This window comes from Podarcis cretensis (genome assembly GCF_951804945.1).
Source record: "Podarcis cretensis genome assembly, chromosome: 8".
In the NCBI taxonomy this organism is placed as follows: domain Eukaryota; kingdom Metazoa; phylum Chordata; class Lepidosauria; order Squamata; family Lacertidae; genus Podarcis; species Podarcis cretensis.
This window is the reverse complement of record NC_137177.1, coordinates 23,740,095-23,765,516: the sequence shown is the minus strand read 5'-3', so window position 1 is coordinate 23,765,516 and position 25,422 is coordinate 23,740,095. Positions and strand designations below refer to the sequence as shown.

Below are 25,422 nucleotides of genomic sequence, written 5' to 3'. Positions count from 1 at the left end.
GGGAGAGATTAAAATGTAATAAAATCTGAGTAAGTTCAAGCCTGGCGGCTAAGTAGCTGCCAGAGATAAGTGACAGAAAGAGGAAGGTGTCCAGGGGTTCCTGCTTCCATACGCGTTTGCCAGGGATGATTCCCCATCCTCTCTCCAGCTTGGCTACTTTTCACACTGCAAAGATATAGCCAGGATGTCACACTGCAAGTTTGCCGCGTCCATCAAAGGCCGGCAGGATCATGTCGATGAGCAGGGCTTTACAGGTAAATTCTGCACAACTTAAGATTTGTAGTGTTGGAAGGGACCACAAGAGTCATCTAGTGACTAGTCCACCCCCTGCAACGCAGGAAGCTTTTGCCCAATGTGTGGTTCAAACTCGTGACCCAGAGATTAAGAGTCTCATGCTCTACTGAGCAGTTTGTGGAACCCAATTATTCAACAGAAGGCTTCTCCCTGCCCTATCCTGACCCCCTACATATACATTAAATGTGCTGCTAAAACAAAGCAAGCTTGGACTTGGGAAAACCAGAAATAGATTTTTTGTATGGAAGGACTGAGAACTCATTCCTATGCATGTGGGAACCGATTCTATAACTCTACGAGCACATCTTATTTATTTATATACAGTGATACCTCGGGTTAAGTACTTAATTTGTTCCAGAGGTCTGTTCTTAACCTGAAACTGTTCTTAACCTGAAGCACCACTTTAGCTAATGGGGCCTGCTGCTGCCACCGCACCGCCAGAGCACAATTTCTGTTCTCATCCTGAAGCAAAGTTCTTAACCTGAAGCACTATTTCTGGGTTAGCGGAGTTTGTAACCTGAAGCGTATGTAACCTGAGGTACCACTGTACTTCATTTCTATACTGCCCTTCATCTGAGGATGACAGGGCAGTTTACAATATAAAAATACAAAAATGCAGTTTCCAGCAACCGATATTCAGAAACACGACTGCTTCAGACTGTGTAGACAAGCCATTATTGTGACTAATAGTCATCAATAGCTAATGCATTAATCCATGAGAGGATTAATCCTGAGGCCCTTGAGCCTCAGAGAAAAAAAGGTGTCCCACCCCACCCCTTCTTGAATGAGGAAAGATGACCCTGATGTGTGTTCAAAATTAAATTTAAAATCCTTCTTAAAATCCCACCCCTTCTTGAATGAGGAAAGATGACCCTGATGAGTGTTCAAAATTAAATTTAAAATCCTGTATTTGGCACAGCTGGAGACAGAAGAATCTGAAGGGGGCAGTGAAAAAAAAATCACCCATTTTAATCAGTTCAACTGCACAAAATCAGAAAAATACACAAAATTCAAACAGCTATTGTTAAATCAAACATATTTGACGTGTTAGAGTTACAGAAGAAAGAGAAAAATAATATTTTGACATTACAAATACAATTTTATTTGTTAAAAAAACAAAAACAAAAAATGTCCAAGCACCAGTGCCAAAATCTGTGAGGGTGTTTTTTTTAAAAAAGGAAAGAGGAAAGAGAGGTCCATGTGCAAGGGAGAAATGGAGTTACTTTCTACCAAATTTTGAATTGTGGCAATTCCAAAATCATCCTTCAATAAACAAACACACATGCAGATACACATTTTTAACCACAGGAGATGGAGCACATTTTCATCCAAAACCTCCAAAACAAAAACTGAATGGATTTTTCACCCATGCTCCAATCTGGTTCTATGATCACAAACGTTCGTATAAACCATTACGGACTTCAGTCTTAGGCTCCACTTATCTGGGACTCCACCCCACCGAAAAAAGCAGGATTTACTTCCAATGAAACTTTGTATAGGATTAGGGTGGGCTTTATGAAGCAGTTAGGATACACTTCATGAAGCCTCTTCTTGAGGGTACCCATTTCCCCCTTCCCAAGTCAGCGTGGGGAAGGAAGAATCTCAGTTTCTCTTGGTTATTCATTTTTCCAATCTTAAGCACAATTGTTCACAATTCTGCATTTTAGCATGAATTTCTCTAGATATTTCTGCAATAAATTTCCCCTAACATAATGCATTTGTTGTATGTTATTTTCACTATTATATACACTACCCCCTCAGTTTTGTATGCATTATTTGGTTGGAGAACTGCATCGCAAATTTCGGGAAAGGGCAGGTTTCGAAGCACAGCTGCATTTCAATTCACATATTTCTCCGGGACATGCAAATTATGGAGTCATCCAAACCTAATCCCTCCCACATCCCTAGTAGTTTTCGTAAGATTTGCTAGTGTGGATGGGGGATGAATATAGCTCTGTTTCTGGTTATTCATCATTAATTATCATCATCATCAAGTTAAGCACTGAAAGCATACATTTGTGGAACAAGAGCCACTTGAGTCAGTCAGAATCCCAGCAGCAATTATTTTTTATATATGAAGTAACTGCAGGAAATTAACAACAGGAAAACACAAGTGCCGGCTCTGTCATTAGGTAGAGTTGGCAAGCCACCTCAGGAAGCAGGTGCTAGGAGGCGAGCATTGGTGTCAGTGTCTGGGAGGGTACAATTACATGTGTCTGCCCTGTCCCTTCTAACTATAGGCCGTTGCCTCCAGATGCAGTAGAGGGCCACTGTCCTGTCACCCATGTTAAACTGATTGAAGTGTCGGAAGTGATTTGACTGACAATCCAGTTGGCTTCTGTATGCAGAATTGGTGGGGCAACCATCTAATTTCTTGCCTCAGGGTGTATAATGTCTTGGGCTGTCCTTAATAAATAACACAGGTCTTTTCACAATTGCAGGTTCCTCTACAGCTGACCTAGCGCTGTCCTGCTATATTGGAGGGGAGATACATAACAAATAAAGCCCAAGATGGTCTACATTGGTGATATGAAGCTCTGAAACAATATTGGGTTTGGATCACAGAATCATCTCCCTTGCTAGACTCCAGCTTGGCTTTAGGATGAGCACGGATCCGTCCTGGGTTCTGTGTGGTTTTGGCACAGCGTCCCTAGGCAGAACTCAGCCTGTACAAGAATCAAGTGCTATCCCTGTGCACAGTTCTATTGTGTAAAATCAGGGGTGGTCAACCTGGAACCCTCCAAATGTTATTAGACTACAACTCCCATCAGTCCCAGCCAGCAGGGCCAATGGTCAAGAATGATGATGAGATGTAGTCCAACAACACCTGGAGGGCATGTTGGTTACCCCCAAGGTAAATGCACACAAGGGTCTCAAGTTAAAGAATCCTCACATATCCAACGAGCCAAAAAATATCACCCTCTCATCTTGGGAGCTGCTGTATCTCAGTGGTTAGAGTTAGAGGCTACATGCAGATGGTCCCCTATTTAATCCTTGGCATCTCCAGGTAGGATTGGCAAAGTCTCCTGTCTGAAACCATGGGAAACCACTGCAAATGCGCAGAAATAACATGCTGCTAGATGGACTTATTCTAAAGGAATCTTCCTATGTTCATATCTTCCCCTGAGGCATTGAATCATAATAGGCTCTTGGACCACTGTGCAAGTAAACACTGCTTCGGGATCCATTCACTCCCACTCATGCAAGTACGTAATCATTACAAAGGCACAACCATTGACCTGGCTGCCAGAGAGGGAGAGATAAAACAGCTCCACTGAAGTCAGCTTGGACCAATGGCTATTTGCCTCCTTGCCTCCCAGAACCACCTTGCACAGTGGCCACCTTCTGCCTTGTCATTATGGAGCTTTGAGCTAACATTTTGCTTGAAACAGGGCCTGAATTTGCTTAATCTCCTCTTCCTTTCTCAACGCATGCTCCTTTTCTATCATGCCTGTTAGATTACCAGCCGCCACTTTGAATTGGAAACCGCCTTCAACGTATTAGCAGAAATGGAGTATAAACAAACAGTTAACTTTGCCTTCCCGTAGCTGACATGGCTTTGCTGGCTGAGGCTAATGGAAGCTGTAGACCAGTGATGGCCAAACCTGGCCCTCCAGCTGTTTTGGGACTACAACCCCCACCATCCCTAACTAACAGGACCAGTGGTCAGGGATGATGGGAATTGTAGTCCCAAAACAGCTGGAGGGCCAAGATTGGCCATCCCTGCTGTAGACCAAAACTTCTGGAGGGCACCAGGTGAGCAAAGGATTGAGTAAAAGGTCTAGATGTACAAATAGTGTGAACCGGTCTAAGGCAGCTTTCTGTTCTCCTAAGGCACTTGGAGCTCTTCAGTGGAAGATTGGGAGACGCACAAGAATCAAACATAATAATACTATAAATATGCTACTCAAACAACCTGGGGAAGTAATATGAAGGAGATTTATAAGTCCAGAGAGAGGATATGATGTGCGTGTGGATTTGCAGGGAAATTTCCCTAACTTGAACTGGCTTGCAACAATTTCTATAAGGACTGCAACATTTGCATTAGATTGGGGATGGGAAAACCAGTGCATTATTATTAATTATTATTATTATTATTATTATTATTATTATTATTATTACTATCATCATCATCATCATCATCATCATCATCATTCCACCCTTCACCCTAAGGTGAAACACAATGTTAAAAAAGGTTTAACACAACTTACTATCACAGAAGAAAGGTGGGTTCTAACAGTATACAACTCAGGTGTCAAAAGCCAGGGTGAAGAGATGTGTCTCCAGCAATCGCTGTTTAATGAGGAGGCCAGATGCACCTCTGTGGGGATGGAGTTCCGCAACTGGGGGGCTGCTGCAGACCACAAACACACACATCCCTGAGCTTCTGAGGTTGGTGGAACCAACACTAGGGCCTAACACCCAAAAGGAGGCACTCTTTCAGGTATTTGGGGCCTCAAGTCATTTCAGGCTTTAAACACTAATGTGAGCACCTTGAATTGGGCCTAGAAATGAACCAGCAACTACTTTGTTGTTGGGTTCCTAGTGTCATCAGCCCCAGTCTACCTCGGAAGGGGTGAGCAGCAGCTCTTCCCAAGCCATGGTTTAGATTGATTAAAAACTTTTGGACCAACTAAAAAACAAGTAGCCCTGATTAACCTGGCAGTTTTGTTTAAAAGAAGTATTATCATTTTTACTTGTTGGTTTCATGCTTGTTTCATTTATATTATGCTCCCTATCCTCCAAGGAGCTCAAGGTGATGTTCTGTATGTAGTCTCCCCCCCCCCAAAAAAAAAACCCCTCCTATTTTATCCTGGCTGCAATACCATGAGGTAGGTTAGGTTCAGAAATAGAGACCGGCCAAAACAACCATGGCCAAATGGGAATTTGAACCCTGGGCTCCCCAGTCCTAGGTCAACTGCACATTGACTTTTTAATACAAATACTTCTTGCTGGTGGCAAGAAGAGGCAGTCCTGTTCCTTTCACCCAGAAAGGAAAATATCTTCTAATGCAACAGCTGCATGGATAAAACATGTCCCCCCCCCCCCGCTTCAGAACTGCTGTTTTGCCACTTATTCCAATTGAATCAATTTATACTCAATTGATAAAACCTCCTGCTATTAATCTGTTAAGGATGCAAACCTATGCACACTTATGAACGAAATAAATGTGCTGCAAGACAGGTGAGAGCTCTAATTTATGTCCACCTTCCTCCCTCCCTTTCACATCATTCCCAATTGTGAATCCCTTTTGATGTTAAGAGGTTTTAGGGCTGGTAGGTGGAAGAACAAGGTGCACAAGCATTGAAATTTTCAAACTGAAACTTAACATTATTGCATTACAATTCATCAGTATTTGCTTTTTAAAAAGTAGCCCTCAAAGCTTTAAAAATAAAATTTATAATAAATTGTCCTAAAGTTGCTTCAAAAAGAAAACTACTGAAATGTTGCTTTAAAAAATGTTATTTTGTGCAAAATTTATGTTGGTTTCAGTATGCCAAAAAAGACAGGGGCTCCTGCACCTTTAATAGTTGCTCATAGACGAAGCAATTTCAGCAGGTGCAGTTTGCATGGCAAGAAACAACTGCTAACATTGCACGATCCCTCTTCTCTGTTTGCACCTGATCATCCTAGCTACATGGTGGGAAACTGCAATAAATTTATCTTGATTATAAAATTCCTTCTCTTTGAGCTGGAGGGGAAAGTATTTCCTTTTATTAAGTCCTGAGAATGCTCACCTTGAATCTGATATGAGGAGAAGCTGCTCTGTAACCAAAATTGCTGACAGCCAATAGGGCGAACTCTTCTACCCCTTCCTTATTTCCATGCTTCTCAGTGCAATCTTATGCATGTTTACACAACAGGAAGTCCCAGTGGACTCAGTGGGGTTTACTCCCCAGTAACACTTGTGATTGCTGCCTTTTTACAAATCAGATCGGTAGAGAGTGAAGGGACATGCATTGCAAATGAAAGGGAAATGGTTAGCTTGAGATGGGCTTTGGGGAAAACCACAATCTTTCATTCAAAAAGTAAGTCCTACAGCTGCCGCATCCTGCCCCCATATCAGGAGATTCCCACATTCTTTTGTCCAGTTCAGCAGGGCAAAACTCTGAGCAGTTTTTTTAGTCAGTGGGGAATATACAGTATCACTAAAAGTGATACTGAAAGCCTGTTCCAGTTGCTCAGCTTGCCCCGGACTGGCTAAGGCAGGATGCACTGCCAAGCATCTTATATCAGATATATTTGGGTAATGGGGAAAAGAAACTGACGGCACATGGACTTTTCTTCCAGAAATACCAGTTGCAGGCGGGCAAAGGGAGCAGATTTCAGTGTGCGTGCATACACATACTTCCGGTTTATAGGTGCCCATTTATTGTCTCTATGTGCCATGCTCATGATATGGGAGATATTCAGCAGTGCAAAGAAAGGCTGGCAGTCAGCCATATTATTAGGCCACAGTTATGTTTGGTGCAGAATTAACCAGATGAACGAGACACACCAACTGGGTGGCCTCCAACTCCTTTCAGACCCAGCCAGGACTGTCCACAGTTGGGAATGATGGAAATTGCAGTACGACCACATCTGGAGGGCACCAAAAATTGGGGGAAGGCAGGTTTAGAAAAGTATCCAGCCTTGCAGTTTCTAACCCAACTGCTCAGAATCTTTTTCAATCTGAGGGCAGGCAACTTTATTGGTGTGGGTGTGGGCAGTGGTGGGTGGGGCAAGAGGCCCAAAGTGGGTGAGCAACGGATGGAACGCCTACCTTTGTACAGTATGCTATGTTCCAGCTGCAAAAAAAATTATAGGTTCCTACATACCCAGCTCTCTGTTCTGCATTAATGCATTACGGCAGTTCAAGGCATTCCTGAGCAAGTACTGACTGCATTTCTCCCACCGTGGAATGAATAACTACTGCTCACACCATCACAAGTGAGATTAGGGGAGATACCTTCCAGCAATCTTTCTCAACCTGCTGTCCTCCATATGTTGTTGGACTGCGGCTCCCATCATCCCTGACCACTAGTCATACAGCCTGGGGCTAATGTGAGATGGAGTTCAACCACATCTGGAGCACAGCAGCTTCAGGAAGGCTGGCTTCAGGAGACAGAGCTTCCAGGAAAGGCTAGTGCCACTAGGCATCCTCAAGTCCCAGGCTCAGAACTTTCTGGGTCTGAAGCACCTGCCCTATCATTCACAGTGTTTGTTATTTGGCTCCAATTATTTCCTTGAGTGGAAACACTTCTCTGAGAGAGAGGAATGGGTTCTATTTTTATTTAACCACAGGAGGTGACATTTTAGCCGTGTTCAAATGAAACCTTACTGGAGTGGCTCAGGATGCACACTTGTGTTGGGGTGAGATGGACAATTCTCATGTGAGGGTTTAGTTCACAGTTCAAGTCTGCAGAAGTTGAATGTGCACAGCATGGATTGGCTAGTACTTAAGCTATCGCGAATATATCCTTACTCCAACATCCTCAGAACAGCTTTTATATTTTTGTTTTTTAAAAAACCCACTATATTAAAAAAGGAGGCAATGAAGGAGCATGTGACTGAATATGCAGAAATGGTGATATAAACCAAAAAAGGTAGACAGTTCATCCGAAGGGAAGGGGAAACTGATGACTAAATTGGCAGGGTGTTCGCATGTCTGCCGGTCTTTTGCATAGTGAAGTGGGAAGGAAGTCAGGCGTACGCAGTGGGTATTGAAATGGTATGGGGTGTCTCCAATGGTAGTCCTACTCAGAGAAGACCCACTGAAAGTAATGACCATGTCTAAGTTAGGTCCATTAATTTCAATGGGACTGCTCTGTGTATGGAGCTTTACAAGAAAAAGTATGTGTGAAACAATAACCGAGGCTTCCAACCTCAGGATGAGAATTTTTGTAAATGGGAATACATGACTAAAACTGCAACTTTAATGTTGAAGAGCTAAAGGAGGAGAACTTTTTCCTTGGAAGCCCACACCTGGGAGTATAATGGCATTATGAACATGGCTTGGTAGCGATGACTTTAATTTGGAGTGACAGACTGGCAATGGTGGTCAGCACATGGTGGGAGTGGTGCTTACCTGACCTTCAGCTTAGCAGGAAGAAGAAGAAGGGCAAGGCGGTGGCAAGGCCTGTGTGGTGCAAACACACTACTAGACTCAATCTGGTGTTCTTTACTGGTGCATTTGCACTGCACCACCCTTACCGTGGCCTATGCCTGGTAAGCTACAGTGATGCTGGTGATGGGAGGTGAGGCGAGTGCCACCAGCCACTACTGGGAACTGCCTGGTGTCAGAATGAGGCAACTGCGACCAATTCTGGACAAGCTTTTGTGTGTTTGGGCAGATAGATAGGTAGAGACTATGAAAACTTACGGCAGCCTTCCTCACTTTACCATGCTCTCCAGATGTTGTTAGATCTCTATTTCCACCAGTGGTCCCAGATGATGGAAGTTGTAGGTCGGCAGCATCTAGAGAGCACCAGGTTAGAGAAGGCTGCAGAAATGATTGACCCTGCAGTGTCCAGCACTGAGATTTTGAGAAAGTAGGTCACCTGGAGGGAAGAGGGTCCTGCACCACCAATTTACAGAAAGAAAATAAGAAAGAGAAACCAGCTGATGAGATTCTGGCCCTTTGGAAGGCATTTATTGTGTTCCCAGAAATGGTTCTTGGCACCCTCTTGGAAACACTATGTCTCCCAGTGGTGGCTGGTACCCATTGGGACTGTTAGGACAAAGGACAAGGGAACTAATGGGCAGAGCCAGCCACAGCAGGCAGAGCCAGAGCCAAAGACAGCCACAGCCAACTAATTCTAGGTTTGGCCTCCTCCTTGCTGAGTTCTACAAGGGGCAATACTGAGACGAAGGAGGGGCTGGCTGAGGGCAGGGTGAGGTGGGTGGGGCACCTCCCCTTTTGGCCTAATGGAATAGCTCCCACTGGATTCTCACATATAAACTTGGAAGCATTGGGATGCAATACCAGCTCAGAAATAAACCCACACATTTCTCACAGTACGCATATATTCAATTCTGTCTCCATGATCAAAGAACTATTTTGTCTTCTCCGGCGGTTACCAGGAGTTGGATTTTTAACTGATGCTCATTTAAATAGTAAACAGAATTGGGAAGCCTTGGGTGTACGGGGGCTGGGAGTGGGAAGAACAGATTTCAGACCTAATGAAGCCTCCCCTTTCCAGATGTCAGATATATATCTATCTCACTCTTTATTGCAATGTATGGATTCTCTTGCAGCCTGTGCCACATTGCAAAGCCAATTGCTCAGAAGCAAATGGGACAACAGGAAGTGATCCGGAACAATTATAAAAAAAAAGAAATAAAGAGCAACACTTCAAAACCCGAAAAAGTTCTTCCTTAAAAATAGGGCTTTTCCTTGCCCTCTCTGAAACATAATATTGCCCTTGCTTGATTTTCCTTTTTAAAAAATTCGCTGGAGTTACCAGCACCACTACAAACACTGGCCAGCAGGTGGAGCGTCAAGCTTCTTTTTGGTTCCTCAGTCTTGAGCAGAGAGAACTTGTGCCAGAATCATCTTCCAGGTGCATGGAAGCTCTCTGTGGTCACTCAAATGAAGGAGTTAAAGAGAAAGGAGGGGAGGAAATGAACCCAGGAAGAGTCACTGTGTTGTCTCTGGGCGGGATTTCAGGCCACACGAGATCTGCAGAGGAGGTGACTGCCATTTGGCTTTGGAATCATTTTATCATATTCGGCACCCTGCTTGCCTTGCGTTTTTTGCAAACGTCCCCAGGGGCCATCTCACTGTAGTTAAGGAAAGTTATCCAGAGCTAAAAGAGCAAAACAGAGCAAAGGCATCAGATTTAGTCCAGGGCTGGCAACAAAGCTTCAGCAAACACCATTAAGGGCAGTGAGTTAAATTCAGCACAAACAAACAAAAAACCTGAATGAAACAGGGCCCATTCAATTTTTTTCATGCATTCATTCATTCTTTTTTATGTACAATATTTTTATATGCTACAAAGTTCTAAGTGCTCTACATAAAAGCTGTTAAAAAGATACAGCCAATGGTATTCAATGCAATTTCCTAAAAACGGTATTAAAAATTAAGTGTCGTATCCAGCGCTAGTCTTGTTTGGAGCAGACCCACTGAAATTAATGGAGAGGACTCTGCTAGGCCCATTAATTTCAACGGGTCTACTCTTGAGTAAAACTTAAGTTGAATACATCCCTAAGCGTCAGAGCTCAGGACTGTCTGTGCCAGTCTATAAAGGTAAAGGTACCCCTGCCCGTACGGGCCAGTCATGTCCGACTCTAGGGTTGCGCGCTCATCTCGCTCAAGAGGCCGGGAGCCGGCGCCGTCCGAAGACACTTCCGGGTCACGTGGCCAGCGTGACGAAGCTGCAGCTGGCGAGCCAGCACCAGCGCCGCACACGGAAACGCCGTTTACCTTCCCGCTATAAAGCGGTACCTATTTATCTACTTGCACTTAGGGGTGCTTTCGAACTGCTAGGTGGGCAGGAGCTGGGACCGAATGATGGGAGCTCACCCTGCCGCAGGGATTCGAACCGCCGACCTTACGATCAGCAAGTCTTAGGCACTGAGGTTTTACCCACAGCACCACCCGCGTCCCTTGTCAATCTATAAGAGGTGCTTAAAGGCTGACTTGTTTCCAACATCTGATTTTATCAATAATTTGATATCTTATATACACTGCTTTTGATGATCAAGCAGTATATAAATCTGGTTTAAATAAATAGGGTGGTTGTGTTTAGATGTGGCTTAGAATGCATGTGGTTCAATATCCCACATACATTTCATGAACTGACTGATGTGCATCCCCTCCCCATTGAAAATTCCACCCTCATATGGACAGCCCATAGTGCCAGTGGCAGGATCGATGCAGTGTTCAGCGAAGGGGACACATATGGCTTCTCTCAACATGGAAGGAAGAGGATCTAGGTAAGGGCATTTTCTAGCAGCCCCCATGCACCCCTGATCCCCACAAATGAGAGATACTCACGTATACAAAGGCTGTAGCTGCAAGTGTGACATCTTTTGGGGTGCCTGGTAGCCATATGAATCAAATCCCCCAATGAAATCAACTGTGGGGTAAAAAATTAGGAGTAAGCATTCATATCAAACAGCTCAGGTTCAACAGACCAAACACCAAAAGCAGCAACACACAAAACGCGGCAGTGGAGGCTGCAGACACGCCATGCATTTTTAAAGCACATGACCCCTCCCAAAGAATCCTGGGAACTGTAGTTGGTTAAGGGTGTTGGAAAGTATAGCTTGGTGAGTGGGGGCAAACTACAGCTCCCAGGATTCTTTGGGGCAAAGCCATGTGCTTTAAATATATGGCATGCACACAAGGGAAGTTACAGAAGTGTCTCTAGAGATTTTTGGTTCTTAACCCAACTTTTTGATTATTATCTTCATTTTTGGGGCCCCTTTTCCACCTGGTGAGGTGCATTTGTCTCCCTCATTACTGTCTTTCAAGAGGAATTTTTAAAACATCTGTTTTCTCATGAATTTGATGGCTATTTTTGGCAGCCTTGACATTACAGTGGTACCTTGGTACTCAAACGCCGAAAATCCGGAAGTAAGTGTTCCAGTTTCTGAACGTTTTTTGGAAGCTGAACGTCCAATGCGGCTGTCGGCTATTGATTGATTGACTGCGGAAATGGATAAAAGCCCCCCATCCAAACAATGACTATCATCAGTGCAGGTGAGAAAATAATAATAATTTAAATTTTTATCATCTACAGTACTGTCTTATTTATTTTACAGTCCAGTACAATGATTATTGCTTTCATGATGGTCTCGTTAGATAGTAAAATTCTCTTAAATTGCTGTTTTAGAGGTTGTTTTTAAAAGTCTGGAACAGATTAATCTCTTTTGCATTACTTTCTATGGGAAAGCGCACCTTGGTTTTGGAATGCTTTGGTTTTGGAACAGACTTCTGGAATGGATTAAGTTCAAGAACCAAGGTACCACTGTACTGTTTTTAAAATGTTTTGCAATATAGATACATAGATAGAGCAATGATGTCCCCCTTTCCAGCCTGGTCTTCTGACTTTCCATTCCATATTGTGTTAGAAGCATTCAGAGATGCTTCTATTACACTTCTAATATTAATTTTGCCATGGGTGAGCTTGAGTCTCTTCTTTCTATAATGGACTGTCTGATTAGATTTGGAATTAAATGAATAACTGTCAAAGCCGAGAGCTCTCTCTGAAGTTTGTTAGGAAAGACAAACATGCAGGGAAGCACCAGCTTCCGCCTGTATTCCAAGCTCTGAATAGGATGATACGTATAATTTGCTGCTCCCTAAATGGGTTTTTTCATGTGTAAACTTTATTAATAATTTCATTTGTGTCAGATGCTGCCGTTTGGAAGCTATCAGGAGCAAATAAGCCTCTGCCAGTTTCAAATATATTCCAAGCAACTTATTACAATGGCTAGGCAGTGTCCTGTTTTACACAAAAGGTTTTAATTTTCCGCTACATCTATTTAGAATGTTATCTGAACATGAGCCACAGGCTGGCAGGGTGATTTGCTTGCAGAAACATTTTCGAATTAACCGTGCTAGAGGATACATTCATTGTTCTTTTGCAAACTGGGACTCCAGCCTTCCTCCGCAGGCATCGGAGGTGAATGGCATTGAACAGAAGTGGGGAAATCCAGCCCGTAGGGCTAATGTGGCCCCTCAGGATTCTCTGTGTGGCCCCCAGGACTCTCCCCAGGCCCTGCTGTGCTGCCCCAGTGGTTTCACCTCATTGGAATGTGTCCTTGCTTGTCTGGATGGAGAGAATTGGAAGGGGAGGAATGTAGAAACCTTTAGCTTCTGCTTGCTGGAATGTGGTGTCTTTTTCTCTCTCAAAACCTACCTCAGGATTGTTGTAGGGAGAGTGTGAGGGGAAAGCACCACAGGCACTATCTTGAGTTTCTTTGAAGGGTAAGTGAAGTATAAATGTAATAAATAAAAGAAGCTTTTATCTCCCTGTTTACTATCAACCTCACACGAATTGGTACCCACAAAACACAGGGAGTCCATCTAGGGTAGCGGTCAGCGGTCAGCAAACTTTTTCAGCAGGGGGCTGGTCCACTGTCCCTCAGACCTTGTGGGGGGCAGGACTATATTTTGAAGGGGGGAAAGTGAACGTGCCCCACAAATAACCCAGAGATGCATTTTAAATAAAAGGACAAGTTCTACTCATGTAAAAACATCAGGCAGGCCCCACAAATAACCCAGAGATGCATTTTAAATAAAAGGACACATTCTACTCATGTAAAAACACGCTGATTCCTGGACCGTCCGCAGGCCGGATTTAGAAGGCGATTGGGCCGCATCCAGCCCCCGGGCCTTAGTTTGCCTACCCATGGGTTAATAAGTATGCTGGATTTAAATTGGGCAGACCTAGGTTCAAAATCCCTGCTAGGCCACCAAGATGGCATTTGAACCATATTCGATTACTGCGTCATATAAACAGTTTGAGCTACATGCCACACTCCCTCTACCCCTAAATGGAGTACTCCATAGCCAAGTAATCTCCAATTATTTGTAGATGAAAGGTACTTACAGCTGTCTTCTTCCTCCATAAACACTTTGCTGACGTAGCAGGCGTAAACAAATCCGAAGAGCTTCAAAATATAAAATTATTATTTTTTTAAAAAATATTTTTATTGAGCTCTTTTTCATAAGAACAAAAACAAACAAAAAAAAATCAAATACAAGAAGAAAACAAGAAATAACAAACAAAGGTACCATATGGCAAAATTACAAAACCACCGACACATACAACCATACAAAAGAGAAAAAAAAAAGAAAAACCAAAAATATACCCACCCATCCCAAAACAGTGATTGACTTCCCTTCAAATCGGCTTGAGTTGTACTCCCATGTTATTTTCCTGCGGCGTATTTTTGTTACCTTGTTTACACCTCTCAAACTTTATGTATCGCCTACTGTGATTTTAATATTACCTAGATTTGTTTCCATGTATGTAAGGAATTTACTCCAATCGTTAATAAATTTTACATTTTTCTGATGCCTGATCTTCTGTGTCATCCTTGCTAGCTCTATATACTCAAATAACTTAGATTGCCAGTCTCTAATAGTTGGAATATTAGGGGTTTTCCAGTTTTGCGCTAGCAGTATCCTGGCAGCTACCGTTGCGTATTGAAACATGGTTTGAAAAGAAAAGGAAGGGGGGAGGGAGAAAAGCAAATTATTTGAAAGCAAGGAAACAGCAACGGCAGTTCGGCGAGAATCGGAAATGGTCAAGATGAGGCTGAATAGCTTAATCAAATCACACACGCAGCCACATTGGCCCTCAAGATCAAAACAAGATCAAGAGCAATACCATGATTGGGCTCAACTTCAAAGTGAAAGAGAAGTGAGCCAGTTTTAGAGTTCATTAACACTCTTCCTCCGCTGGGTATCAGAAACAAAAGCCAGGGATTGGGGCAAGAAAATGCTGGCTGAGATGTATTGTGCTTAATGGGACCACACGTGGAGAATAAATCCCATTGAACTCAAGGGGGTTTGCTTCTGACTAGGCATGCATAGGATTGCGCTGTTGATCTAGTCCAGGAGAATCTTTTACTTCCATCCACCCACACCCACCCACCATTTTTGTTGCCATTGTTTGTTTGGGCTTTTTGTTGTTGAATAACCCACACAATGGATGAAGAGCAGTTATCTCCCGTGTGGACTACTGCAATGTGCTCTACATGGGGCTACCTTTGAAGGTGACCCAGATACTACAACTAATCCAGAATGCGGCAGCTAGACTGGTGACTAGGAGTGGCTGCCGGGACCACATAACACCGGTCCTGAAAGACCTACAGTGGCTCCCAGTAAGTTTCTGAGCGCAATTCAAAGTGTTGGTGCTGACCTTTAAAGCCCTAAATGGCCTCAGCCCAGTATATCTGAAGGAGAGTCTTTACCCCCATCGTTCAGCCCAGACACTGAGGTCCAGCTCTGAGGGCCTTCTGGCGGTTCCCTCACTGTGAGAAGTGAGGTTGCATGGAACCAGGCAGGGGCCTTCTTTGTAGTGGTGCCCTCCCTGTGGAACGCCCTCCCATCAGATGTCAAGGAAATAAACAACTACCTGAGTTTTAGAAGGCATCTGAAGGCAGCCCTGTATAGGGAAGTTTTTAATGTGTAATGTTTTATCGTGTTTTTAATATTCTGTTGGGAGCCGCCCAGAGTGGCTGGGGAAACCCAGCCAGATGGGTGGGGTATAAATAAATTGTTGTTGTTGTACTGAATTCCAAAGCTTGCTTGCTTCTCTGTGACTTTCCAATCAGCTCTAACAAAGGAATCGACCTGAAGATTACTATTTTTTGTGTGTGCATTAAATATGCTGATATCCAGGCCCAGCTAAATCCTGTGCGTTCCTCCCCCACCCCACCCCCGAATCAGGTCTGCAGGCTGAAGGATGCTCCTTGGCCTGTTGCTGCTTTTATAAGCTCAGGGGATGGCAATGTCTGAGGGTGCTTTTTGCCAGCTATGGCCGGTACACCAGCCCATGCCTCCCAGCTGATCAGGGACTCTGGCCTTGGGCTTCAGACAAGTTCTGCACAAGCCTGGCGCCAGCTGAGCACCCCTATGGGCAAGTTAAGCATCATTAAAATTACCTACGCCTTAAAAAGAGGCCTGGCCTGGTTTACTCTCATGTGCACTAGAGGTATTGCAATAATCAAGCCTAAGGGTTACTAAAAGAACCTGAAAAAGTCAATGTCAGTCACAAAAACATTTTAAGTTCTTTCAAACTGTTTTAATCTTGTGCAATACTGCATTGTTAAAATTAGTGTTGCATTTTTATTGTTGTAATCTGCCCTGGGACCTTAGAGTGACAGGCAGGTAATAATTTGTAACAACAACAAGAACAACAACCTGATGCAGATCTTAAATGTTTGAGAAAGATAGGTGCAGGAAATAATGGTTCTCTTTAAGCATCCTATTCCCAAGCCATTTTCACCAGCACCCTTGAACTGAGCTTCAGGGTACACCAGAAGCCACTGCACACTGGTTAAAAACAGGAGCTGTGCATTCATAATTTAGAGGAAAACATTACGAGGGAGAGGATCAATCGTTCCTCCACCCCTCCTTCACTGATCAAACAAGGAGCCTCCATAACAGCATTTCGTAAGGGAAACAATATCAATAAAACATCTTCCAGCATAGCTAGCAGTTTGGCCTTAACCTCAAGGTTGAGTTCTGGGTCTGTTGCTTTTCATTCTTGCTTTCCATCCTCTAGGACATAGGATTTGCTCTCTCAATACCAATTATTTTTGCACTATGTTCATTTCCCTGTGTGTGTTTCCCTGTGTCTTTGCCCTCCTTCATTTGTCAAAAAAACCCAAAACCAAAAATCTTCTTGCCTTTGTGCTATTTCTTTTTAAGGATCTCCTTGCTTGTATTTTAAGGAATGTCAGCTCAGAAGGATGCCCCATGGAATACAGCACACCTACTCCTAGGTAAGTGTGCAGAGAGGACTGCAACCCAACCGTTTATCCCGCAGTCCATTTCTCAACCTTCTGCATCTTTCATTCTAGACAGGATTACTGTTTCCTTTTTTTTCTCATGCAAGGAGTTTAGGAACTGAACTCAACATGACTAATTGGTCTAGAAATGCACTGTCAAGTGTCTGGTGAAGAAATTAATTTTATTTTGATGACTTTTTTTTTCCAACTGGGGAATGGGTGGATAGGGCTTGAAGCCCCTCAAATTTATCTACACCTCCAGACTCACCTTCCCAGAGACAGGTTGCTGTTGCTTTTTCATTTCATACAAACTTGCAGGGAGCAAACTGGAGTATGCTAGTAACACAAAGTGCCAGGGAACTGAAATGGAATGCTTGGCTTCTTGGCAGATTTTTTTTTAAAGTCGAAAGTAAACAAATAAATACAGACATTTTAATATGCTCTTCCTAGCCAGAAGACCTCTCTGGCTCCCCGGACCAAAAACAAAAAGGAATCAGAAGCAAACCCGTTCTATAAATCTAGTGTTTATGGGTGTGAAATTTGTTACACACGAGTGGGCAGAATCACCTTCAGTGTCTCAGTTGTTTTTTAGGGATCAGTGTGGTGGAAGAGTCAGCTGGAGACGGATGCTGGTACCACCTACCGCAAGGAATATCTGCATTGCACTGCTCACCACCTCAATATACTGATAATCAAGCAAGCACCCAGTGACTGTGATGACGTGATGGTCTTCGAGGGCCAGATTGGAGTTCATCACTGGGGTCACCAGGCAACCAGGCCCATTCTCCATCCACCATGAGCGATGCAGCGATGTGTTAAAGGTCATGATGAAGTCTCGGTCCTAAGGAAGCAGGACACAGGAAAGCAAGATGATAATAATAATAATAATAATAATAATAATAATAATAATAATAATAATTTATTTCTACCCCACCCATCTGGCTGGGTTTCCCCAGCCACTCTGGGTGGCTCCCAATATAATAATAATAACAATAATAATAATAATAAAAGTAGATGGAACATTAAAAACTTCCCTAAACAGGGCTGCCTTCAGATGCCTTCTAAAAGTCAGAAAGCTGTTTATTTCCTTGAGATCTGATGGGAGGGTGCCACTACCGAGAAGGCCCTCTGCCTGGTTCTCTGTAACTTCATTTCTCGCAGTGAGGGAACTGCCAGAAGGCCCTCGGAGCTGAACCTCAGTGTCTGGGCTGAACGATGGGGGTGAAGACTCTCCTTCAGGTATACTGGGCCGAGGCCGTTTAAGGCTTTAAAGGTCAGCACCAACACTTTGAATTGTGCTTGGAAACATACTGGGAGCCAATGTAGGTCTTTCAAGACCGGTGTTATATGGTCTTGGTGGCCACTCCCAGTCATCATCTAGCTGCCGCATTCTGGATTAGTTGCAGTTTCCGAGTCACCTTCAAAGGTAGCCCCACATAGAGCGCATTGCAGTAGTCCAAGCGGGAGATAACTAGAACATGCACCACTCTGGTGAGACAGTCTGCGGGCAGGTAAGGTCTCTGCCTGCGTACCAGGTGGAGTTGGTAGACAGCTGCCCTGGATACAGAATGGACCTGCTCCTCCATGGACAGCTGAGAGTCCAAAATGACTTCCAGGCTGCGCAGTTGCCCCATTCAGGACCAGGGAGTCCTCCATACCCACCAGCCCTCTGTCCCCCCCAAAATAGTACTTTCCAGTACACAGTCTTCAAAACAAGGATCTATGCCACTGCCACCTAGAAACCTGAAATTCTTTTTTTTTTAATAAATATTTATTGAGATTTTTTAAGTACAAAATGCAAAAATAATAAACAATATAACTTGTATCATGACATATTTTCAAAGCTTCTTTGGACTCCCTCACGTCTCCCGCTCCCACTTACATCATTGTAAACTTTTTCCAGCAATTTATCATCTTGTTTACATTCTTAAATCTCGTTCATTTAATTTAGTCTAATAATTCTCCAAAAGATTTATATTTTCCTCAATCTCACTTATCGTCAGATTCAAATCTAATTCAGTGGTAGGCAATTATTTATGATCTAGCATCCTTCTTAGCATTCAACCAAATTACAATACTTTTGTAAATAAATCTTGAATTTCTTCCAATCTTCTTCAACCCTCTCTTCTCCCAGGTCTCGAATGTAATGAAAATGATATATAGATGGTACATGACCCCAGTTAAACTTGCCAAAATATACCATTTGTCTGATAATAAATGTTGGAAATGTAAAGAACATGAAGGAACATTCTTTCACCTCTGGTGGACCTGCCCTAGAGTGAAGGCCTTCTGGGAAATGATATACAATGAGTTGAAAAAGGTATTTAAGTATACCTTCACTAAGAAACCAGAGGCCTTCCTTCTGGGCATTGTCAGCCAGAAGGTGTTAAAGAAGGACCGAACATTTTTTATGTATGCAACAACGGCAGCAAGGATACTCATCGCTAAGAGCTGGAAAACTCAAGATTTACCCACACTGGAAGAGTGGCAGATGCAGCTGATGGACTATATGCAACTGGCCGAGATGACTGGTAGAATTCGAGACCATTAGAAACCTGAAATTCTATGCATGTGTAGGAAATGTTCTTCCGAGTTGGCGAGGCTCATTCGACAATATAAATAAATAGTAGTAGTAGTAGTAATAATAATAAAAACCCTTGTCAGAGCTTCTGTCCCTCCATCCCCAGCAGAACACAATATTGACTGCAGGGCTCTAGTGGCAGAAGGGATTTCTGCCTTGCTTTGTTTACCTGCCAGGACCTTCAGTAACCAAGTCAGGCCAGCTTCACAACCAGCCAGCAGAACATATTACAAGACAGCTGTCCCTGTATGGCTGCCTCCTGGCACTGGCCATTCAGAGGGAGCTTTCAGGGCGAGATGCATTCCATCCATCTGCCACAATTGTCCCGGAGCATTTAACAAAGGCAACAGAGGTTCTCATGACAAGCTGTGATTCCTAACTACAGACTCCAGAAACTCAGATCAAATTGGCATGGCTGAGGTTGTTCTGACTCTCTGGAGCCACAAGGAAAAGTAGCTGGTGGCGGAAGTCATGGAGCGCTGGCAGAAGCATATGGAACAGTTTCCAAGTGCCCACTTACAACACCCAATGCATCACTGCATTCAGCAGTGTTATTTTCTATGGATGCTTTGAGCCTGCCAAAAAAAGAGCAAAAGCTGAATGTTGCATCAAAATTCTAGATGCATGAATGAATGTGCAAGAGACTATGAATGAAGAGACTATTATTCTCCTTGGGTATATTCTATTACTACTACTAGTAGTATTACTATTACTATTGGACGTGAGTGGCACTGTGGTCTAAACCACTGAGCCTCTTGGGCTTGCCAACTGGAAGGTCAGGGGTTCGAATCCGTGCAATGGGATGAGCTCCCGTTGCTCTGTCCCAGCTCCTGCCAACCCAGCAGTTCGAAAGCACACCCATGCAAATAGATAAATAGGTACTGCTGTGGCAGGAAGGTAAATGGGCCACAGATTGGATAAGCAAAGACACACAAAAAACCCTCTTTCTTGCCTCCAGCAAGGCCTGGGGCAACTGTGGCTCCCTGGATGGAATATTACACACACACACACACACACACACACAGAGAGAGAGAGAGAGAGAGAGAGAGAATGTGGGAAAGACTTGTTCTGAAATATGATAGAGACAGTAGTGCCAGTTTTGGGCTTCCTTCCAGGAACGGCTGGCTCTAATCAATATGTCTGGCCTATTCGGCAAAACAGAATAGAAAAAAGAAGACGATTCGACAAAGGGCTTTCATTTCACTTTCAAGAGCTGCTTTCATCACAGATACAGCTCCAGGATAAGCTCCATGTTTGAAATCTCTTCACAAAGGTGATTGTCCTAAAAGCTACAGTCCTTCTAAAGGGCATATGACACAAGCCACCGCCCCCCCTCCCACAATCCAGAGGTGCATTCATGATTATTTGTGCTCATGATAGCACCAGGCTAGTTCTATGCGGTCCTGCTTTCCAAACTGTTGGTGCCTGCAAAGGTTTGGGGGCAGACACCCTATTTGAATTGAAATCAGTGCATGTAGCTTCCTATTGAAGCCCTGCAACATTTGTTTCATTTTTTTAAAAAAAAAATAATATTTATTACTTTTAAACCTTACAAAAAAGAAGAAAAAGAAAAGAAAAAAAGAGGAAGCAAAAGAAAGAAAAAACAATACAATACAATATATAAACAATACACAACACAACATTAACACATTAGACTAAACAAAACAGAGCAAAAACAATTTAAAAACATACAGCATACCATTTCAATACCTTATCTTCCATTCCCTTGTTTCATCGACCTCCTCTCACCTCCCTTTTTGTATTCCACTTCTGTTAATTGTTTCAGCAATTCCTTTCCATCTTTCTCTATTTTCTCTATTTGTTTCAGTGGCAGTGGTGAGTTGCCCCACTTTTCTTGCACTCTAGCGCAAAAAGTGCCCCCTGCAGATGGCAGCAATGCAGTAACACTGGGGAAGCACCACAGCACAACTATGTCTTGATGGTCCAGTATAAATCCATCGCTAATGCACTATTATTACGTCAGTGGCGTGGTGCAGAATACACTGGTCTGGAGGGTCCAGGGACTCTCAGAAGTAAGATGTTCCTGGGCACATGATAATCAAAAGTGTTCCAGTGTAGCCTCCCAAGTCACTGCTGCCTCCAGCTCTTGAGGCAGAGCTCAGCCATCATGGCTAATAGCCCTCTCCTCCATGAATTTGTCCTATCTTCTTTTAAAGCCATTCAAGTTGGTGGCCATCCCTGCCTCCTGTGGCAAGGAGTTCCATAGTTTAACTATGCATTGCATGAAGAAGTATTTTCTTTTATATGTCCTGAAACTTCTGACATTCAGCTTCAATGGGTGTCCACAAGTTCTGGTCTTCTGAAAGAGGGAGGAATTTTCCCTCCCTGTGCCATGCCAAATTTTATTAGCTTCTATTGTGTCACCTTTTCTCTAAACCAGGCATGTCCAAAGTCCATTTCGGGGGCCTAGTCGATTTAATCCGGCCCCCATGGTAGTATATGTCCTGGGATAAAAAAAGCTCAACAACCTTGGTCGGCCCTCATGCATGTTCACTTCATCAAATCTGGCCCTCTTTGAAAAAAGATTGGGCATCCCTGCAAGTCTAAACTAAAAAGTCCCCAACATTGCAGCCTTTTTTCATAGGGGAGTCTCTCCCTCCTCTTAATGATTTTGGTTCCCCTTTTCCGAACCTTTTCCAACTCTACAATGTCCTTTTAAGGCGAGGCAACCAGAACTATACACAGATCCACATTTTTAAGACCTTAAGTCTGCCTTCCCCAACTTTGTGCCTTCCAGAAGTTTGGAATGACAACTCCCATCAGCTGCAACCAGCCGCCACTCCAATCCTGCTAGCGCTTTTGCACCGCACAGCCTCTCTGCCACCTCTTCCTCCTTGTAAGCAACAGCTGCCCACAGTCTGAGAAGATAGTATAGTGTTTCTGTCCCCCACCACAAAGAGAACTGCTTCTGGGTTCAGCATCAGGTTCAGTCCCCAGGATCTCCAGGTAGGATTGGAAATGTAGCCAGTCCAAAATCCTGGATATTATCTGTTGGTCGGTGCAGGCAATTCTGAGCTAGATTGACCAATGTACTCACTTGGTTTAAGATAGATTCCTATGCTCTTTTGTTGACTGGGGGCCAATTGTCTCTCCCCCCCCCCTTTTATATATAATTTTTATCAAATTTTCTGTTTTACAATTTAGAATATTTATTTAAACAACCTTAATATATCAATGACTTCCCTTCTTCTCTTTCCATGGTTCATTTTGCATATCATAGATCCCTGCATATTTTATATAAACTAAACCATTCAGTATTCCATTGTTACTTCCATCAAAACTTATTTACACTGTTGAATTTATCTTAATGCTGCCAACATTTTCAAGTGTACACAATTTCCCCCCATATATTCAATAAACATTTTCCAATCTTCTTTAAATGAATGTTCTTCTTGTTCTCTTATTCTATAGGTTAGATCTGCAAGCTGCGCATATTCCAACAAAAAAAATTCCTTCCAATAGCACCTTAAAGACCAACTAAGTCAGTTCTTGGTATGAGCTTTCGTGTGCATGCACACTTCTTCTACAGATAGGTAGCCGTGTTGGTCTGCCATAGTCAAAACAAAAAAAATTCCTTCAATAGCACCTTAAAGACCAACTAAGTCAGTTCTTGGTATGAGCTTTCGTGTGCATGCACACTTCTTCATTGGAAGGAATTTTTTTTGTTTTGACTATGGCAGACCAACACGGCTACCTATCTGTAACTGGAACATATTCCAACAGTTTAAGCTGCCATTCTGGCCAAATGCCTTTCTGTGTAGCACTTTAACGTGTTTACAAGCACTGAGGAGTGATGTCTGCCACTCCACAAAACATCAACCCTGTTGAAAATGACTTCCTTTTGCTAGCATTAAGTAGGGCAGATGCAACTGACTGTGTGATTCTGCTAAAGATCTAAAACGCACAACAACATTTAGATATTTTGCCATCTGCTCAGTAACAAATGCATTGATCCCCTCAAGGAAGATACTCGGAAGGGCTTCTAAAGATTGATCAGGAAACCATCCTATATCCTCTTATTATGTGACTCTGGAGTGGCTACATGCACAGTATGTCTTACGTGGAACAGTGTGGAACAGATTAGTATTGGATTAGGACCTGGGAGACCAGGGTTTAAATCCCCACTCAGTCAAGAAGCTCATAGGGTAACCTTGGGCCAGTTACTCACTCTCAGCCTAAACTACCTTGAGGGCTGTTGTGAGGATACAATGAGGAGGGCTATGTACACCAGGCATAGGCAAACTCGGCCCTCCAGATGTTTTTGGGACTACAACTCCCATCATCCCTGACCACTGATCCTGATAGCTAGGGATGATGGGAGTTGTAGTCCCAAAACATCTGGAGGGCCAAGTTTGCCTGTGCCTGGTATATACCATCTTGAGCTCCTTGGAGGAAAGGTGGGATGAAAATGTAATAATACAGAAAATATCGCTGCCCCATCCACACCCAACTTCCAGTGTGACACGCTGGGGGTTTGGACTGGACCCTAAAATTAATCCATGGTATTAAACTAAGTTTTACTCAGAGTAGACCTATTTAAATGAATAAGCATAACTATTTTAGGTCCATTAATTTCATAATTTACTTGCGTCTACTCTGAAGAAAACTTAGTTGAATTAGTTGAATAAACAGGTATTGATCCACAGCACTAAGGTCCCGCCAGATTTTTCCTCCCTTCCACCCACTAGCATTCTCATTCCCTTGCAAACCTTCTCAGCTTTCCCCTAGACACGGAGTAATTTGCTAAACAAAAGTGGAAAGTCAGCCGTTCAGTCCCTTTCTGCCTTCCTAGTAGAACAGCATGAGTAGACAAGGACAATAGAGATTTTAAAAAAGACTGGGAACTATTTATGTTGTATTTACGGAACCAATGTAAAGAAATGGACTCACTAGTAGGTTTTGAATAAACACTTACAACTAACAAAATAAATATAGAAGCTATAAAGATGAAGTTAAAATGAGAATTATATAACAATATTTAATTTAAAGAATATAATATTGAAGCACAGTATTGCAAGCAGGACAAGTTTATATGGGGGAGGAAAAGCCAGAAGGGGAAGTTGAGGGGAGTCATGCAGGGGGAGTGGGGAATTTATTTTGTTATTACTTGTTACGATATGATTCTGAGAAAAATGTAAAAACCAATAAAAATTATTATTATTATTTTTTAAAAAGAACAGCATGAGTATTTTAGATTGGGGATTTAACCAATCTCCTTGGGGAGGAAGGCGCACACGTTCCAAAAATATAAGAAAGAAACTGCCAAACCCCTCGATTTATACTGCACGGCAATGTTTTGGATTTCCCCGTCGGCCTGACGAGTCGATTCTGCTCGGCAACATCAGCACCAGCGAGAGGAGGAATGAATTTCCCCCAAATGGCCATGGCACTTTCCTGACACGCAAGCCACCTCCTGAACTCCCATCTCTATTTGACTGAGCAATCGCAGCGCAAAAATGATGGATGGAAAAGCCTTGGGTTGTCAGGCGGATCAGTGGTTCGAGAAGGGCGTGCACTCGGTATGATTACAGAGGTAATTACCTGTGAAAGGTGTCCTACTTCCAGGTAAAAGCAGATGATGAATGCATTCCATCCAACCCAAAGCACGAGCCACACTGCATACTGGAGAGAAAGGGGCAGAGCGACAGTTAACAATATACTGTGGGGTGAGCTGCTCTAAAGACATGCTCTGGCTCTCCATCAGTCTGGAGTTTGTTTTTGTTTCTTCAGGGGGAGCCACTGTGGCGTAGTGGTTAGAGCAGGGGTCAGCAAACTTTTTCAGCAGGGGGCCGGTCCACTGTCCCTCAGACCTTGTGGGGGGCAGGACTATTTTTTTGGGGGGGGGGAGAACGAATTCCTATGCCCCACAAATAACCCAGAGATGCATTTTAAATAAAAGGACAAATTCTGCTCATGTAAAAACACCAGGCAGGCCCCACAAATAACCCAGAGATGCATTTTAAATAAAAGGACACATTCTACTCATGTAAAAAAACACGCTGATTCCCAAACCATCTGCGGGCTGGATTTAGAAGGCGATTGGGTCGGATCTGGCCCCCGGGCCTTACGTT

At 43.3% G+C, this 25,422-nt stretch overlaps 1 protein-coding gene across 3 annotated transcripts in view; it reads right to left on the bottom strand.

The window, feature by feature from the left end:
• Positions 1-1,414: 1,414 nt before the first annotated feature.
• Positions 1,415-25,422, bottom strand: part of NKAIN1 (sodium/potassium transporting ATPase interacting 1) — a gene marked incomplete at its 3' end in the record, with an annotated part of 64,498 nt that continues 40,490 nt past the window's right edge. The window contains exons 3-7 of one of the 3 annotated variants that reach the window (XM_079986448.1): positions 24,893-24,973; positions 17,393-17,590; positions 13,839-13,899; positions 11,276-11,357; positions 1,415-10,082 (exon numbers count right to left, since the gene is read on the bottom strand). In XM_079986448.1, coding sequence (XP_079842574.1) covers positions 10,073-10,082; positions 11,276-11,357; positions 13,839-13,899; positions 17,393-17,590; positions 24,893-24,973 — 432 coding nt within the window. Of the gene's footprint in view, positions 10,083-11,271; positions 11,358-13,838; positions 13,900-17,316; positions 17,591-24,892; positions 24,974-25,422 lie in introns of those variants that run through there. The other 2 variants (XM_079986449.1, XR_013841440.1) reach the window with 2 other exon arrangements.